Raw genomic sequence first — 19,386 nt, 5'->3', positions numbered from 1 at the left:
GTATGTAAGGAGCTTGCCAGTCACGACTTTGTACTAACAAAAGTAAGAAAAAACAAAAAACATAAAAAAGACTGAAAAATCAACAACTCTTCTCGCATTCTTAAGAGGGGGAAGACACAGGGCAAACCCTGGCCCCCAAGACTGGAGATAACAGGTAAGTGAATACAGGGAATCATGGCTTACTGGAGCAGGGACCCACAAGTAGAAACCACCACAGGAACCAGTGCTGGGTAGGAAAACTGAACTGTGCTTAGCGAATGGCTAGAGGCTCGGTGCGAACGACTCAGAGAGTTAAAACCTCCAGGTGGACTCTGTCAGAGAGAAGGCCCCCACAGGACTGTGAGACTGACCTCCAGGAGCCCCAACCAGGTTCTCACAGTAAATACTGGAGAAAAAGCCACTCCTGCTTTAGGCAGGAAGAGGGGAAAAGGAATCATTTAAAAATACAACAAAGTACTCTGTTCTTAGTAAGGCCTGTCCTCGGGGGAAGCTAGTCAGCCACAGCCTAACTTGCTGGGATATGATCAGAGTCTGACCTGCAGGAAGGCAAATAACCACTTCCAGCCAGCTCTAGGCATCCTAAAGGAATGTAAAAGGAAGAAAAAACTGAGAAACACTTGGGAAGTTCATAGCCCAGAGGCACAAGCTCACTAAAAGACTGAGACCTAATGATAAGACTACAGAACACTTTCCCTCCCCTCACACCTCAACACATTACCAAAAGCCTATTTATAGCAGTTGTTTTTACTTAATACATCTTGTCTGGTTATTAAGAAAAAAATGACTAGATATAACAAAAGGGAAAAAAACACAATTTGAAGAGACAGAGCAAGAATCAGAACCAGACATGGCAGAGATGTTGGAATTATCAGGCCAGAAATTAAAAACAATTGTGATGAATATACTAAGGCCTCTAATGGATAAAGTGGACAACATGCAAGAACAGATGAGCAGTGTAAGCAGAGAGATGGAAATCCTAAGGAAGAACCGAAAATAAATGCTGGATAAAAAACACTGCAGCAGAAAGGAAGAATGCTTTTGATGGGCTTAGTAGACTCGTTAAGGAAAGAACTTCTGATCTAGAGGATATATCAATGGAAACCTTGGAAACTGAAAGCAGAGATAACAAAGACTGAAAAGAACAGAACAGAATTTCTAAGGGATGTGGGACAGCTACAAAAGCTGTAACATATGTGTAATGAGTGTAACAGAAGAAGAAAGAGAGAAAGGAACAGAAGAAATACATGAAACAATAATGACTGAGAATTTCCCCAAATTAATGTCAGACACCAAATTACAATTCCAGGAAGCTCAGAGAACACACAGAGGATAAATGCCAAACCCTATGCCTAGGCATATCATTTTGAAACTACCAAAAAAAGAAAAAAAGTCAAAGATAAAGAAAAATCCTGAAAGAAGTCAGAGGGGGGGAAATATCTTACTTACAGAGGAACAAAAATAAGATTATTTCCAATTTCTCAGAAACCATGCATGCAAGAAGAGAGTAAAATGAAATATATTAAAGTACTGAGAGAGAAAGACTCACCATCTAGAATTCTGTACCTATGAAATTATCCTTCTAAAGTGGAGAAGAAAAAAGGCTTTCTCAGACAAATGAAAATTGAGATTTGTTGCCAGTAGACATGCTTTGAAGGAATGTTGAGAGAAGTTCTTAAGAGAGAAGGAAAATAATATAGGTCAGAAACTCAGGACAACATGAAGAGCTGTGAGGAAGGAATAACTGAAGACAAAATAAAAACCTTAATTTTTACTATTCTTAGTTGATGTAAGAGGATAACAGTTTGTTCAAAACAATGATAGGAAAAAATACACATATTCAATTATGTATATTTATGTGTATATATATGCTTAAGCATGCTCACATACATGTGAAATGAATGGCAGCAAAGACATAAGGGACAAGTGGGAGGAATCAGGATTACTTTATTATGATGAGGTATTCACACTCCCTGTGAAGTGGTATAGTGTTATCTGAAAGTGGATTTGGATTTGCTGTAGATGCATACTGCAAACTCTACAGCAATCAAAAAAATTTTTTAAACATGTAACAAATACACTAAGAAAGGAGATAAAATGAGATCATATAAAATGCTCAGTTAGAACCAAGAAAGGCAGAAAAAAGAGTGGAAGACAAAAAGAGGAACAAATAACAAGGGTTAACAAATATAAAGCAGTAATACATATAACAGATATTAGTCCAACGATAACAATAATCACTTTGAACCTCAATGGTCTAAATGCACAATTAAAAGACTGAGATTGACGGAGTGGATCAAAACAAAAGACCCAAATACACCCTGTCTACAAGAAACCAATGTTAAATATAAAGACACGTGTGGATTAAAACTAAATGGATGGAGAAAAATATACCATACTAACACTAATCAAAAGGAAGCAGGAATAGCTGTATTAATTTCAAACAGAGCAGACTTCAAAGCAAGGAAGCTTATCAGAAATAAAGAAGCTCATTACAAAATGATAAAGGGGTCAATTCTCCAAGAAGATACAACAATCCTTAACTTGTATGTGCCTAACAACAGAATGTCAAATTACGTCAAAAATGTAAAATTAATAGAACTGCAAAGAGAAACAGATTAATTCATTACCATAGTTGGAGACTTCAACATCCATCTATCAGAAATGGACTGATCCAGCAGGCAGAAAATCCATAAGGACACAGTTGAATGCAACAAACTGTTAATCAGCTGGATATAACTGCCATCTATAGACTACTTCATCCAATCCCAGCAGAATATATATTCTTTTTAAGTTCACATGGAACATTCATCAAAACAGACCATATTCTGGGCTATAAAACATACCTTAACAAATTTAAAAGAATAGAAATCATACAATGTCTGTCGTCAGACACTGTGGAATTAAATTAAAAATCAACAACAAAAGGATAACTTGAAAATCCCCAATTATGTGGAGATTTAACAACACACTTCCAAGAAACATATGAATCAAAGAAGAAACCTTCAGAGAAATTTAAAATTATTTTGAGCTAAATGAAAATGAAAACATAACTTATCAAAATTGTGGAATGCAGTGAAAGCATTGCTTAGAGGAAAATTTATAGCACTGAATACATATTGAGAAAATAAGAAATATCTAAAATGAATAATCTAAGTTTCTAATTCAGGTAACTAGAAAAAGAAGAAATTCAATACACAGTAAATAAGAAAAAACAGGAATCAGAGCTGAAATAAAACCACAAACAGGAGATCAATAAAGAAAATCAGTGAAACCAAAAGCTGGTTGCCAAAAAACCAATAAAATAAATAAGCGACTAGCCAGGCTAACTGGAAAGTAGGAAAAAAAAAAGAGAGGACACAGATTATTAATGCTAGAAATGAAAGAGGAGACATCACTACAGATCTTATAGGTATCAAAAGAATAATAAAGGAGTACTCTAACAACTCTATGCCAACAAATTTGATAACCTAAACGAAATGGACCAATTTCTTGAAAGACACAACCTGCCAAAACTCACACAAGAAGAAACAGACTAAATAAGTAGTCCTATATCTCTCAAAAGAAATTAAATAAACAATTAATAATCCTTTGAAACAGACAGCACCAAACTTAGATGAATTCACTGGTGAATTCTACTAAACATTTAAGGAAGAAATTGTATCAATTCTCTACAATCTTTTGTGGAGAATAGAAGCTGAGAGAATACTTCCTAACTCATTCCATGAGGCCAGAATTACACTAATACCAAAAGCAAAGACATTACAAGAAAAGAAAACTCAGAGACCAATATCTGACAAACACAGATCAAAAAATCTCAACAAAATACTAGCAAACAAAATCCAACAATCTACAAAAAGAATTAAACATCACAATCAAGTAGAATTTGTCCCACGTATGCATGGCTGGTACAACTTCTGAAAAGCAATCAATGTAATTTATCACATCAACAGCCTAAAAAGGAAAACTCACATGATCACATCAATAGATGCAGAAAAAGCACCTGATAAAATCCAAACCCATTCAATATAAAAATTCTCAGTAAACTAGGAATGGAGAGGCACTTCCTCAAATTGACAGAATATCTACCAAATCTTTATAATATCTTACTTCATAGTAAGAAACTCAAAACTTTGCCCACTAAGGCAAAGATGTCCCCTTGCTCCATGCTTTTTGAATTTCATACTAGAAAGTCCATCTAATGCAGTAAGAACAGAAAAGAAATACACATAACAATACCCTTGAGTTCTGCTGCAGGAACTAAGGCTCCCACCCAGGAGAAGGACGGTAGCTTCAGGACGAGCCCAAGAACCCTGGAGCATCACCCTGTTACCTCACCACCAACCAGTCAGAAGGAAGGCACACCCTGCAGCCCTCACTCCAAATTTTGCCTATAAAAACTCTCCCCTGAAAACCACTGGAGAGTTTGGGTGTTTTCAGCCCAAGCCACCTGTTCTTGCTTGGTCCGGCAATAAATCTCTCTCTGATCCAAATTCCGAAGTTTCAGTTTGTTTGGCCTCACTAGGCACATGAACTTTTGTTCAGTAACTGTGTGTGTGTGTGTGTATGTGCGTGTGTGTGTGTCTGTGTGTGTAACACGCACACAATGGGCTACTATTCAGCCATGAGAATGAAGGAAATCCTTGCTGTGACAGGTTGTGACAACATGGATGGGTCTTGAGGGTATTAGGTTAAATGAAGTCAGTCAGACAGAGGAGCACAGATACGATATTACTTTATGTGGAATCTAAAAAAGTTGAACTCATAGAAAGAGACTAGACTGATGGCTCCCAGGGACTGGGGGATGCAGAAAATGGTAAGCTGTTGAGCAGAAAGTACAAACTTCTACTTACAGTTTTACCAAACAAAAGATTTTCTTCATATACCTCAACCTAAACAACATATGGTACCAGACTGAATGCAGAAACATATATTAGAACCCAGCTGTATTAAGTCAGATAATACAGAGATTAGCAAAAATGTGAAAACAATGCCACTCTTGTTAGACAGTTTTTTCTTGGAAAAGGTCATTATTTTGTTCATTGAAAAATGCTATTTATATTAACATGTAATCAATTTATTATTACTTTAAAATGAAGTAATATTTTATAAACTTTTGTTTTCATTTCAAATATGGTAAATATTGATAGATAGAACCCATATTTTTAAAAAAGCTCATTGGGATCCTCAATATTTAGGAGTGCAAAGTGGTACTGAGACCAGAATGTTTGAAAGCTGTGTCTCCAACACAGTGACATATTCTAAGAAAAGGAAAAGCAAAGTTGGATGATGAAGTAAATGGTCATCACTCACAGCAAAAAGGCCTCATTCACAGCACCAAAGAACTCAGGCCAGAGCACTTCCTGAGGTTCCTGTCCATGGTAGGTGAGCAGAGCCTCCACCAGTGGTTCAAAATCTGGCAGAGTAACAAGTGGGACACAAACTCGTGACAGGGACCTTACTCGTTCAGGAGCCATTCTGTGGAATAAATAAAATGAGAAATAATTACCCAAATCTTAGAACCACATATACTTAAACGCTTGTAAAATCTTTATGCTGAAAAGGTTCATGACAGGTCACTTGCTTTGCCCCTCACATAAAGAGGGCTACCCTAACTCCATCTTTGAATTCTTACACAGCTCTCTAGGAAGAAAGCCTCTGGCTGCGGTTCTCATTTTAACATCACTCACTGCCAGGACTGGCTTAACTATTTACAGGTACCTCCAGCTCACCATGCCCAACAGAACATTTGAATTCCTTCCCCAAATGTTCTCTTCCCTCTGTGCTCCCAAACTTTGAGGTCCATCCTAGATTCCTCCTTTTCTCTCATGTCCCTGTCTTATCCAGCAGTTAATATCATCAGTTCATCTGACTACTACTCTACATTCACCATCACCTCCAGCCCGGGCTAGTTAGGAACCTCCTAACTTAGTCCCTGCTTTTGCCCTCACCCCCACTGTTTATCAACAGAACAGTTCCAGCAACTCTTTAAAAATCCAGATCACTACACTCATCTGCTCAAAGCTTTGAAATGGCTTCCCACCTCACACAGAAAACAAGCAAAGCCCTGTATTAGCTGCCAAGGCACTCCATCCATAGTGGTGCCCCTCCTGTTTCTCTGGCTTCATCTCCTTCAACTCTTACCACTGCCCGTTCTGCTCTGGCCTTACCGGCCTCCGACTACTCCAGAAAAGGTCCTATTGTTCATTCTGCCTGGAACACACGGCTAGCGCCTTCATTTCATAAAAGTCTCAGCTCAAATGTTGCTTTACATAAAGGGGAGAGGGGAGGTTCCCTGACCATTCCATATAAACGTGCTGAGAAATCCAGCAGCAATCAGCTACATGTAGCAATTTAAATTTACATTAATTTGAATGAAATGAATTTTAAATTCCATTCCTCAGTTGCACTAGCTACATATCAAGAGTTCCAACAGCTGCATGAGACTAGTGGTTTACTGTATCGAACAATGTAAATTCACAGGATTTGTCCATTACTGCGGAAAGCTCCAGCAGAGCTTAACATAGCATAAATCCTCTCATCTTGCTGTGTACTTCCTATCTCTCTTCCCCTGTTTCACGTTCCTTCAGAGAACTTTTCATCACCTGACCTATGATGCATCTGCTTGTTTATTATTCGTGGTCTGTTTCTTCCTGCAAGGATACCAGCTCTGGAAGGGCAGGCGCTTTTTCCTCACTCCTCTGTTCCTGGCATGTAGGCACAACTCCTTACTTATAGTTCAAGGAACAGATATTAAATGAATAAATTAATAACTAGAAATCAAGGAAATGGAAGTCTAGGATGTATGCTATTAGCTCTTTCTCTAGCATTTTCTCTTTAAATCTCATATATAATCGTAAGTCTAGAAATTTAGCCTTTGCTTTTTTTTGGTGAAACACAAATGAAACCATGATAAAGAACATACAGCTGTTCCTCTTTTTTTTTTTTATACTTGCTGTCTATTATTAAAAAATACGTGTCTTCTGTAATTTAACAATGCCTCCGTTTAGAGGCACGTAGGCTGTTTCTAATTTTTCACTATCATCAGTACTGCTGCAGCAGTATCCTTGCACCTGCCTCTCAAGCCCCCATGTGAGTATCTGCATATTGAGTTGCTTTCCAAAAGACTACCAGTTTACTTTTCTACTCTTGCCACTGATATTATTCTGGGTATTTTTATTTCTTATTAATCTAGACAAAAAGTATCCCATTCCTTTCATTTGTATTTTTCTGATAACTTTTGAGACTGATGACTTATGTTTGTTACCCACTTGTATTTCCTTTTCAGTGAATTTATTTTAAAATAGTGCACACTGTCCTATTCATTCATTTAATAAATATTTTTTGAAACCCTTCCTATATTCGAGGCTGTTTGCGATGGTCATGATACAAAAGCAAAGACAAAGCGTAGTAATGGAAAGAATGAAATGCCAGATGACACCAAGTGCGATGCTGAAAGTTCAGTGCATTAAGGGGTTAAGGAGGGCAGGAATTTACTGAGGGGAGTGTGAAGGCAGAGATCTAAAGGAGGAGTATAAACAAACCATATTTGTATCCTGGAGAAAAATGTTGTAGACAGACGTAAAGCAAACACAGAGGCCTGGAGTAGCTGAGTACAACCCAGAGGCCAAGGCAGCAAGACCAGAGGGAATGTTGGAGGGGAGAAGGAAGTCGGGCGTTTTTTTTTGTTGTTTAACTTTCTTTACTTTTATCAAATTTACAGATACAACTATCTTACATATCTTTGAAGAGTTAAATAACTCTTCAAAGTGCATGAAAAACAGTAGCTTTTGAAAAAGCACTCCCACTCCCATTTTCTGATTTCAGAGGCAACCACTCTGAAGCCTAATTCATTCTTTAGATACTCAGTACGTTGTTTTGCCTGGGTTTAATGACTATTATTTGGCTTGTCTGCTTCTTTTTTATTTTTTTGCACTGATTATTACTTTAACTCCAAACTCTTATCCATGTATGTAATCTCCTCATAATACATTCAAACATATCTGATATTCTACCATTTCATCTTCTTAAGGAAATTTCTCCTAGAACCTTCTGACCTGTTCCAACCTGGACAGGTTGTTTTTCACTTCCTCTGTTGAGTAATCTTGGGAGCTCCACCCTGGGGATTTCCTTCACTTCTCTCCTGGATCCCATATCTTCTTATTCCTTGGTTCATTCTTCGTATGTGAGAAAAGGTACATGATGGGTAAAGTACCTGACACTTTTGCATGTCTGGAAATACCTTTATTTTATTCTCACACTTGATTGATGGTTTGGCCGAGTACGGAATTCTGGTAATTTTCCTAGCGAATTGTGACAGTGTGGGTCTACTGTCTTTTACCTTCTTGAAAAATCCCATGCTATTATGAATCCTGATTCTTTATAGAAGTCTTTTTTTTTTTTTTTAACTTCCTGGAAGCTTTTGGATATTCCTTCTGAAATTTCACATTGATGTGCGTTGGTATGCATTCATTGCTATGCATCGTGATGGACGCTCAGTGGACCTTAAATCAGGAAAGATCTTTTAAATTATTTCTTTGATGATTTTCTACCATTCTTTTCTCTGTTCTCTTTCTGGGAACTCTGATTTTTGGATACTGAACTACAGTTCTCTCTTCTCTTTTCTTTTTTTCATCTCTTGGTCTTTTTGCTCTAGATTTTGAAAGAATTGTCCAATTTTATCTTCCAATCTTTTATTATGTTTTCCATTATCACTCTCTATTAATTTCCAAAAACTGTTTTTTTCACTCTCTGGATATTCTTCTTTTTTAAAAAAATAGCATCCTGTTCTTGCTTAATGGATATATTACCCTTTATTTTAATAGGGACACTGATATTAATTTATTCTAGATGTTCCTTTCTATAAATAATCTTTTTCTCTATTATTATTGGTTTTTACTTTTCATGCTATATGCTTAGTCTGATTTCCTTCAATATCTAGTGAGCTCTGCCTGTCAGCATATACTTCAGAGTCAGGCACTAAAAAGCTAGTAGTAACGTACATAAATGGGGAATGCTTACTGTGATCTTCAGTATAGTACAGTAGTTTTCAGACTTTTTGAGTTTCAAACAGCATTAAACTCTTAAAAATTACTGGGAACACCAAATAGCTTTTGTTTCTGAGGTTATCAATATCGGTATTTATCAAGTTTGAAATTAAAACAGGTATCTAAAATATTTATTAACTCACTAGAAGTAATAATAATAAATCCATTTGATGTTAACATGAATAACCTTTTTTGTTAAATAATACATTTTATAAAACAAATAAATATTTAATGAAAAGAGTGGCACTCTTTTACATGTTTGCAAATCTCTTTCCTATATGGCCTGAAAGAAAAGTTGGATTCTTGTATTTACTTCTGCATTCAACTTGTTGCAATACATTATTTTGACTGAACTATATGGACAGTCTAACTCCACATAGATATGTAGTTTAAAATGGCAGGAATATTTTAATAGCCTCTTCACATAATTGCACATATTCCCCTTCGATACTACACACCAAAATTCATCAAGTACTACTCACCCTGCTCCTGGCATGCCTATCTAGGAATGCTGGTAGAGCTGCCTGCCACAGGTCTTGCGGGTTGGTGATGGGTAACCTCCACCGTGATAATGGCTGAAATTAGCCACGATATACTGGCCAAGCATTACCCTGAAAGCTGCAAATCTTCAAATAGACTACAGAGTCTTAAAATAATTACATCAGACAGATTCTGTCCCTAAAATTTTTGTCTAGGTGAAGCAATGGATTTCTGGTACTTCCTAATCCACTATCTTCCCTGACATCCCGCTTTGATCACTGTATAAAAAAGTTAAAAACTTTTCTTACTTTCCTTTTCTTTGTCCTTTCATACTGTATGCTAGGAGAACTACTCAGCTCAATCTTTGAAGTCAGTGTCCGTTATTCAGCTGTATCTCCTATTCAGCCTGTTTACTGAATTTTCTCCCCCTCCCCCATAAGTCCCCTCTTTAGGGAAAAACAGCTTACTTGTATTTCAAGGATATGATCGTTTCTCTTACTATTCTTAATACAATTCATTATTCCTTTTTAAAAAAAAATCCATTTACTCATCCTAGGGAAGGCATATAGTTGGTAAATTTGCATTTTCTATTTGTTACATTTGGTTCATTTTTCCTTATGGTGTCAACTTTCTGCAACTATCTGGTGATTTTTGTTCATTTGCTCTTTCTGGAATTTGGGATTCCACATTAGCCTCTCCAAGAAAGCTCTGTTCCATGCAGCCCCCCTCCAGTACTTGTTGGGAGGGTCAGGATGTAGTGCTGGTTGGCGTTGCCAATAAACTCGGGGCATTAGAGCACCCCCAAACTGCTGGCAGGTGATAGCCACTTGGTGCTTGTTATCCTCCAAAGGTTTCTCCCTCCTTCTTGTTGGAAACAGGACACCTCTGCTGTCTCTTGTTTGGGGACAGTGGATAAAGAGGAGGAGTGTATGAGGGACTAGCCAGTTGGCTACTATTACTGCAGTAGTCCAACAAGCATCTTGCTGGCTTCCAGGTACCCCCTATTCCTTTAATCCACTTGCAAAGTAACCCTTACTGTTTGAAGTAGTCTGTCTTGCAAGCCTTTTTGGGCTGTGATATTTGCCTTAAAAAAATATCCCACTACCTATTATTTTAAGCCCTTCTCATAATTTGTGGGTCATCAAAAGCCTCCTTTGCTTTACAGTATTATAATATTTAATTGCTAAAATTCCCCTGTCATTTCTAGAAGTTAGGAGCTTAGTGAATGCCAGGACATTCGGGTGCTCAGTTCATCATTTGATTTAGTTTTTTACATCACATTTTCATTTTAATCTCCTAACTAACTATGGGAGCTGCTATGCCTCATAGGTCTTATACTTTAGTCTTCAGAATCTGTTCATGTTCTCCACATCGGAGCTACTAAACGTGTGGTGCTTGGAATCAGCAGCATCCGCATCCCTGGGAGTGAGGCCAAGGAATCTGTTTACATTCTTCCAGGGGATTCTTATGCACACTGAAGTCTGAGAAACACTGCTCTACCCTTTAATAGCAGTCCCCGCAACTAGGTATCAATCTCTAATGATAATCTGAATAGTTTATGGAAGCATGATAGAACTGCATTTAAGGTTTACATTTTTATTAATTCCTATGAATTATTAGTTGAGCTGTATTATTTTCTTGATAATCAACAGTAAAGTTTTCAAAAAGATAATTTTTTTTTGTTGAACTACACAATGATTTCTTATGTGTGAACACTGTCTTTTCTCCTCAAATATTCACCCCTTCTAAAACTAACTTATTCTTTACCACTTTCCAAAATGATTGAGGTCTCTTCAATAGCATTTATCTTCCACAGTGCTCTATCATCTTTCTCTAACTCACCATCTAGGTGGTTTTAGACCTAAAATTAATTCATGTGTTTTTGAGTGCATCTTCTAAGTTAACAAAAAGATATATTTAGCCTGAGTTGTAAAAAAAAAAAAATACAAAAAACACAAAACCTTACATTTTGGGGATATACAAGCTCAGTGGGTAGGATAAGGGAGGAGAAAGTTGTTGTGCTTGTGTGTAATGTAGAATGCTTTTCTGTTTGTATACTTTGGGGGCTGGTATAGCTCAGTGGTAGAGCACATGCTTAGCAAGCATGAGGTCCTGGGTTCAATCCCCAGTACGTCTGTTAAAAAAAGAAAAAAGGAGCTTGTTTATATATTTTGCAAAGAGTAAGGACTCTATGAATGTTTGAGAAGTTAAAAAAATACACCTGGGAGTTACATGCATTCCTAATAAATTCAGAACTCTGAAATATAGGAGGAGATCTTGCCCTCTTACAGCCTAGACTCATCAGTCCTCCTCTGTAAAAGACCTGTAAGTACAACTTTCCTCTCATTATCTTAAGAGAAAGGCTGATGGGTCAGAGACTATCACTGGTGACTGGGTGGATGAAAGAGATGACCACAGCATGAAGGGCATTTATCAAGTACTGGCACTTATGGGCTGCAGACTGTATCTCAACCAGGCTGAAAAAAAGTCCAAGATTACTTTCCTGAAACATTCTAAAGTTTCATTTAAACAGGTAGCTCTTGGTTCTACCAAAATGCAAGCAGGCCAAGTGAGTCTTCCGAAAAGCTTCAAAGTGCTCGCAGCCTTCAAGGCTCCCTCTTTTGGCCAAAGACTGCCAGAGTGTGAAAATCCAACTTCGGTCGGAGTTACGCAATACTTTCCAGACTGCATTACACTAAGCATTAGGTCTTGACTGATTGCCAGGGCAGCCCTTCCAAATGATTTTTGCACAAGAACTCAGCTGCAGGAGGCTCAATGGCAACCACATACTGCTGGAGACATCCTTCCATGTGGTTGTACTGTAGTTTCCAAACCATCTGCAGCAAACCATGGAACTACAAGATAAACTGATGATGCTCACAAAGTCCAGAATGTCACTCCTTCTAGACAGTTTGTAGCAAAGAGCAAGAGATTTTAAACATTCTGTCACTAAACTGTTGATTTTACTTGGTGGCAAGTGAAACTCTATTTAAAGTACCGTGACAAGACCATTTATCAGGCCTCTAAAAATAATGCAAAAGGGAACCAAACAGATTTTCCTATTTTATTTCCTTTTGTTCCTCTGACAATTTATACATTGAGGTTATTAGATTAATTTCTATATCTTCTATGAGGCTTTTGAACCTTTTGAAATGAACTTGAAACATTCAAGTGGCAAAAAGGAAGAAAAATGTAGAAACCCTCTATAAAAAAACCAAACCACAGAGAAAAGCAGTAGAGCAAGTCTGAGAGGCTTTGGGTTGTTTGAACATTTTAAGTCCTACTAGAGAAGGAAAATAATGATAAAATCCAAATTTCATAAATAATAGGAATATCTGGATTCAAGTGTACCTGAAAGTATCTCGCCTATTATGCTGTATTCAACTTCTTTTTACCGTTAAATCTTACAAATGGATAGATAACTTCAGATATACTGTAGGAAAAACTTGCATATTACTATGATACACATTTTGAGTATTATAATAACTTATGACAGCAACATCTATAATGGCTCCAGCATGTTTGGCAGCTCTTTCAAATGTTATCATAATGCCATTCCACTACCTGATTCTGTGAAATCAGTTTCTACTCAAGAGAACACACTTGTTTGAATTTATAATTCACTAGAAAATTGTGGACTTAAGAGTTCTGAGTCTCACACAAGCTTTTAGGGACCCAGGTTCTTTAATGGATGAAGAACAGAACTTCCTGCTATTAGGTCTTAAAAGCAGAATTTTCAAAGCTCATAAAGAGACTCAAAAAGTATGCTGGTATCAAATTCCTTTTTAAATTCAATCTTCTGGTAAGTATAAATGAACCTAATCCAACAGACTGAATTTCCCTAAAAACTCAACACATTCAGAAAAATATCCACAAGAAATTTGTCTGGTTGAATTCTAACTTTCTGAAAAGGAAAAAACAAAAAACAAAACTCCGTAGAAAATATCATTCAGCAGAGCAAATTAGGAATGTATCAGACGTGTCAGTGTCCAGAGGACATTCTATTAAGCACAGGCATCTCATATTCTCAGTAAATTCAGTTAAGGATTTTACTCTTTAAATCATAGGTTTGCCTTGACTAAGAATGCCCTAAACTACTAACTAAATTAACCACCATTTATCCTTGCTGCTACTGCCAGCTGGGGTACCAGCATGACATCCTTCAGTGGACTTTGCTTTGCACAGGCAATTTGTCCACATTATTAAAAAAAAAATCCTTAATGAAGAAATAGTCATGAATTTAGAAATGAACCTACCCACAAAATGGCTCAATCTGATACAAATGGAAGTTTCTGAGCTATAAAGTGAAGATCTGCTAACGTCTTCCAGCAGGACCTCCTGACTGTGGTCAGCAGAGTTTAGATACTTTTCTGAACTACTGTCTTCTCCTGTCCAAGGGTGAGAAAATAAAAAGCACAAATAATTCTGAGAAAAAAGTCTAAAGAGATCAGTATAATTAAGAATAAGTAGACTTCAAAAAGACGTAAATAAAGGGAAAAAATACTGCAGAGAGGAACACATACTAAGCAGCCTAAGGCTGGTTAAAGAGAGTTTTGTATGCTCTTGTGTTGCTGCCTACAGTCCTTCTGTTTCAACTTGAAAAATTCCCTTTAACAATTCCTAAGACAAGTCTAGTGGTGATGAACTCCCTCAGCTTTTGTTTATCCAGGAAGGTCTTAATTTCTCCTTCACTTTTGGAGGACATCTGGCAGAACATAATCATATTGTTTGGCAGGTTTTTACTTTTAGCACTTTGAATATGTCATCCCACTCCCTTCTGGCCTTAATGTGTCCGCTGAGTAATCCACTGATGATCTTTTGGGAGCTTCCTTGTGATGAGTTGTTTTTTTCTTGCTGCTGTCAACATTCTCTGTCTTTCACTTCTTTGCCAGCAACTCCCTGTCTTTGACTTTTGACAGTTTGATTACAAGAAGATTTGGTGTGGGCCTTTTTGGTTCATCTTAAAGTTATTTAAGCTTCTTGAATTTGGATGCCCAATTCCTTCCTCAGATTGAGTAAGCTGTCTGCGCTTTTCTTTCTCTCTTCTACTTCTGGGACTCCCACAATGCATATAATTGTTCTACTTGACGATGCACCATAAGTTCTTAGGCTTAATTTTCTTTTCTTTATTCATTTTTCTTTTTATTCCCCTAATTTAGTAATTTCAAAGAACACATCTTCAAGTTAAGTGCTTGATAAAATCTACTGCTGAACCCTTCCTTTGTTTTTCTCAAGTCAATTATTGTATTCTTCAGCTCCAGAATATGTTTGGTTGTATTTCAATGATTTCTCTTTGTTGATATTCCTATTTTGTTCTTGCATCATTTTTCTGATTTTGTTTAGTTGTTTATCGGTATTCTATTGCAGTGCACTGAGCTCCTTTAGAATGATTATTCTGAATTCTTTGCCAAGGAATTCATAGACCTCTGTTTCTCTAGGGTGGTTTATGGAGATTATTTTTGTTCCTTTGATTGGGCCATGTTTTTCTGTTTCCTTGTGTGCCGCCTTATTTTTTGTTGTGTTTTGTGGATTTGAAGAAAGTCACCTCTCCCAGTCTTCATGGACTGGCTCTGTACAGAGGAAGACTTTCACTAATCAACCTGGCTAGGGAGTCTGGGGATCCTTCAAACATTTTCTGGGGATGCCTCTTCTCTGGGCTTGTGCACAAAATTTCCCAATTAGACAACTTTGCCAGTTTCTTTTTCAGGAGCGTATGATCTCCTCCCTCTAGTGTTTAACTGTGGTACTGCAGGTTCTCCGATGCTGCAACAAACCACTAAGCTCTCTTGTTCTGTGTAGCCTCCCACACATCCAAAGTATGCTGGTTCTGTTATTGTTTTCAAGTCAGGGAAGACTGAAACCAATCTCTAGGGTAGCCCATTTAAAAGTTAGAACATTGCAAGCACATTCCACTCTTCTCTTCCCACCCTCCCACCCTAAAAGAGAAGTTGTGAGTTGGGTACTGTATAATAATCACGTTGACCTGAGTCAACCTGTCTGTGGCACTGACAGTTCTCTGGTGCTGTAAAAAGCAGCTGAGCTCTCTTCAACACTCCACAAGTCCCAGTCACTGAAAATGTGCAGACTCCCTGTCAGTGGTCAGAGTCAAGCAAGACAGATGGCAATCTCTCAGGTAACCCTCCAAAAGCCAGAACACTGGACACATTCCACTCTCTGCTTGACTTTGAACTTGCCAGGGGTATTGTGACTCTGTAATTGGTTTCTGAAATTCTCATAAGGGCTCTTTGGGTCATACACTACTGTTAAGTCACCATCTCTGTGAGGGAACACTTGTTCCTTGGCTGGGAATTTCCTACTCTGCCATTTTGCTGACATCACTCCTGAAGAATTTTTTTTAATGTTTATTATTTATTTAGTCTTCCTCTTTTGGTAGTGACTAGCTTATATTTCTTGTCCACTTCCATACTGGAGTGCTTGCCACTTTATGACTGATTTGTAGGAGGTGTCTGTATAGTTTACATGCAAATCATTTGCTGTTTTATAAGTTGCAAATATCTTCTAAGTCTGGCTGGTCTTTTCCATTTGTTAATAGCCTTTTTGTTTGTTTTTGTTTATTCTTAGCTGCATTTTAAAAAAATCATCAACTTCACAAATGTTGGGAGTTTGGTGTAGGGCATCCTATGGCATCCTATTGGTGTAGGGCATATACACTGCATCCTATTGATTTTTTAAGTCCCTTTCAATAATTTTTAATTCTATCATTTAAAATATCCATTATTCAACATTCACCTTAAGGCTAAATCAAAGTCTTTCCCTGATGTGTAAATGATTGTAAATGCTTTCCATGCACTCTAGGGGTTCTTATTACTTTTTAAGGCATACTTTATACGCCACAAAATGCACCTATTTGAAATGTACTATTCAAAGATTTTGAACAAATTACTGAGTTGGACAACTACCATTATTATCCACTTTCAGGACATTTCTATCACCTCAAGATCTTTTGTGCTAATTTGGACACAAAATTATCTGTTCTTACCTCTAGCTTCAGGAAACAACTAATCTACTTTCTGTCTTTATAGTGTAATGTGTCTACTCTGAACATTCGATAAAAATGGAATCATACAATATGTAGTCTTTCATGACTGGCTTTTTTCACTAAGCATAATACTTTTGAGGTTCACACATGTTATAGCATAAATCAGTTGTTCCTTTTTTACTGAGGAACAGTATTATTCTATTGTATGAGCATACCATATTTTGTTCTTCCTTTCATGAGCTGATGGATATTTGGGTTGCTTCCATTTTTTGTCCATTATGAATAATGCCACTATGAACATTCCTATACAAGTATTTATGTGCTTCTTAGCCATTGTATATATATATATTTTTGATGACCTGTATTCCAATCTTTTGCCTATTTTTTAACCAGGTTATTTGTCTTCTTATTACTGGGTCCTGTGTATATTCTAGATATAAGCCCCTTATCAGATAGATGATTTGAAAATATTTTCTCACAGTCTATGACCTGTCTTTTCATTTTTTTTTAATAGTGATAAAAGATGAATTTTTATTTGTTTATGCATTCACTTGTAGATGGTTCTTTGGATTGTTTCTGGTTTTGAACACTCAAGCAGCTATGAATATTTATATAGAAATAATTATGAATATCTATTTTTTCATTTGTCATGAGTTAATATTCAACAGTGGAACTGGTGGGTTGAATGGTAAGTGTATGTTTAACTTTATAATAAACCACACTGTTTACCAGAGTGGTCATACCACTCATACTCTTAAAAACAGTGTCTGAAAAATCAGGTAGTTCCATATCCTCTCCAACACATGCTAATGTGAGTGTTTTCAATTTTAGTCATTTAAGGGGGGTGTACAGTGGTATCACATTTTTTTCTTCTTCTTTTTTTTTCACTGTGGTAAAACATACATAATAGTTATCATTTAAACCATTTATAAGTGGTAACCACTCCATGGCTATACATTCACCCACTGTGTAACCATCACCATAGTCCATACCCAAAGCTTTTTTTAATTACTCCTAACATAAACTATGTACCCATTAAATAATAACTCCATTCCCTCAGGCCCCCGATAACCTCTATTCTGTTTTCTGTCTCTATGAATTTGCCTATTCTAGGTACCTCATATAAGTGAAATCATACAGTATTTGTCCTTCTCTGTCTGGTCTATTTCACTGAGCATGTTTTCAAGGTTCATCCATGTTCTTGCATATACAAAAATTTTATTCCTTTTTATGGCTAAATTGTATTCTTTTGTCTTTATAAACCACATTTTGTTTATCCAATTCTGCTGATGGACACTGGGTTCTTTCCACCTTTTAGCTATTGTGAATAATATTGCTATGAACATTGGTTTACAGATATCTTTTCTAATCCTTGCTTTCAGTTTTTTTGTTTGCTTGTTTGTTTTTTTAAATATATACCAAGGAGTGGAATTGCTAGGCCTTACGGTAATTCTATGTTTAACTTTTTGAGGAACTGCCAAACTGTTTTCCAAGGGGCTGCACCATTTTACATTCTCATTAGCAATGTAAAATGGTTCATTTTCCACTTTTGCGTGTTCATTTTTAAAATGATAGCCATCCTGCTAAGGGTGATGCAGCACCTCACCGTGATTTTAATTTGCATTCCCATAATAATTAGTAATTGTAAGCATCTTTTTATGTGCTTACTCACCAGTTGTATATCTTTCGGAGTAATGTCTAATCAAGTCTCTTGCTCATTTTTGAACTGAGTTTTTTGTTGTTGTTGAGTTTTAGGAGTTCTTCATATATTCTGGATGTTAATCCCTTATCAGATATATCATTTCCAAATGTGTCCATTCAAATAGCAGGCACTGTATTTTGCTTTCTTAATAATAGTCAATGATTCATAAACTTCTTAATTTTAATGAAATCCAGTTTATCTACTTTTTCTATGCTGCTTGTGCTCTTGGTGTCACATTCAGAATATCCCTGCCAAATCGAATGTCATGAAGATTCTCTCCAGTGTTGTCATCTAAGAGTTTCATAGTTTACTTTAAGGAATGAAATGCAAAGTACGCCTAAAGGCTGAGGGCAAAGACCATTTCTGACAGAGCTTTTACTGGCAATCGCTTTATCAAAAAAAAAAAAAAAAATCACAAATTCCCTCAGTCTCCAGCTTCTCTTAACGATTTGTTAAAAATGAAATGCTCACCAACAGAAACAAGTTTGAATTCCTTCACGCAGTGAAGAAACATTCTGTAACGTGATAAACTGCCTTTTAATTAGTCAGAATCTATTTGATTTGTTTAGTCTAGATTTTGGAATATTATGGTTCTTAAAACAGGTCATTTGTGCACATCAAATATCTGTTGCCTTCTAAATATTTTGATACTGTGTGATATACCCTCACATGAGCTGTGCACCTCTTTCTTTTGTGTTCCATACTGAATATGTGGGGCTTTTTACTCAATGGGTGCACAAGAGACACTGCATGAGCTACTGACCTATCAGAGTTCAGACAAGAGTAATTTTTTAAAGTTTGATAAAACTCACCAACTTGCCATGTATCCCATGAAAACAATCCCTCCACACAGAACGTAACCATAACTATGAACATGCATTTCCTAAGAATTATAAAATTTTTCTCTCATAACCAAACCGATACATTGTGAAACCTGAGAAGGGGGATGTTTAGTTTAACACCTACCGACTTTGAGTGTTAAATCCATTAAGATGATTCTCTCTGAGTTCAGACACTAACGATAAAACCATCTGTAAAACAAAATCAGTTGCAGGTTAGCTCACACTGCAAACAGGATTACATCAGTTCTGTTTTTCTTGGTGTGAGTGATATTTCCGCTGAGATTCCCTACTCTCCTCCCCCACCAATCGTCTCCTTGT

At 36.8% G+C, this 19,386-nt stretch overlaps 1 protein-coding gene across 8 annotated transcripts in view; it reads right to left on the bottom strand.

Moving 5' to 3' along the window:
* The window catches only part of FANCC (FA complementation group C), a 182,714-nt gene that overhangs the window by 40,187 nt on the left and 123,141 nt on the right, over positions 1-19,386 (bottom strand). For 7 of the 8 annotated variants that reach the window (XM_032477467.1, XM_032477466.1, XM_032477469.1 and 4 more), the window contains 2 exons: positions 19,193-19,257; positions 5,311-5,475 (listed from right to left, as the gene is read on the bottom strand). In XM_032477467.1, coding sequence (XP_032333358.1) covers positions 5,311-5,475; positions 19,193-19,257 — 230 coding nt within the window. The remainder of the gene's footprint in view (positions 1-5,310; positions 5,476-19,192; positions 19,258-19,386) is intronic. The other variant, XM_032477472.1, reaches the window with a different exon arrangement.

Source organism: Camelus ferus, chromosome 4 (assembly GCF_009834535.1).
Source record: "Camelus ferus isolate YT-003-E chromosome 4, BCGSAC_Cfer_1.0, whole genome shotgun sequence".
Taxonomy (NCBI): Eukaryota; Metazoa; Chordata; class Mammalia; order Artiodactyla; family Camelidae; genus Camelus; species Camelus ferus.
The sequence above is the reverse complement of the archived record's forward strand: the minus strand, read 5'-3'. Positions and strand labels throughout refer to the sequence as shown.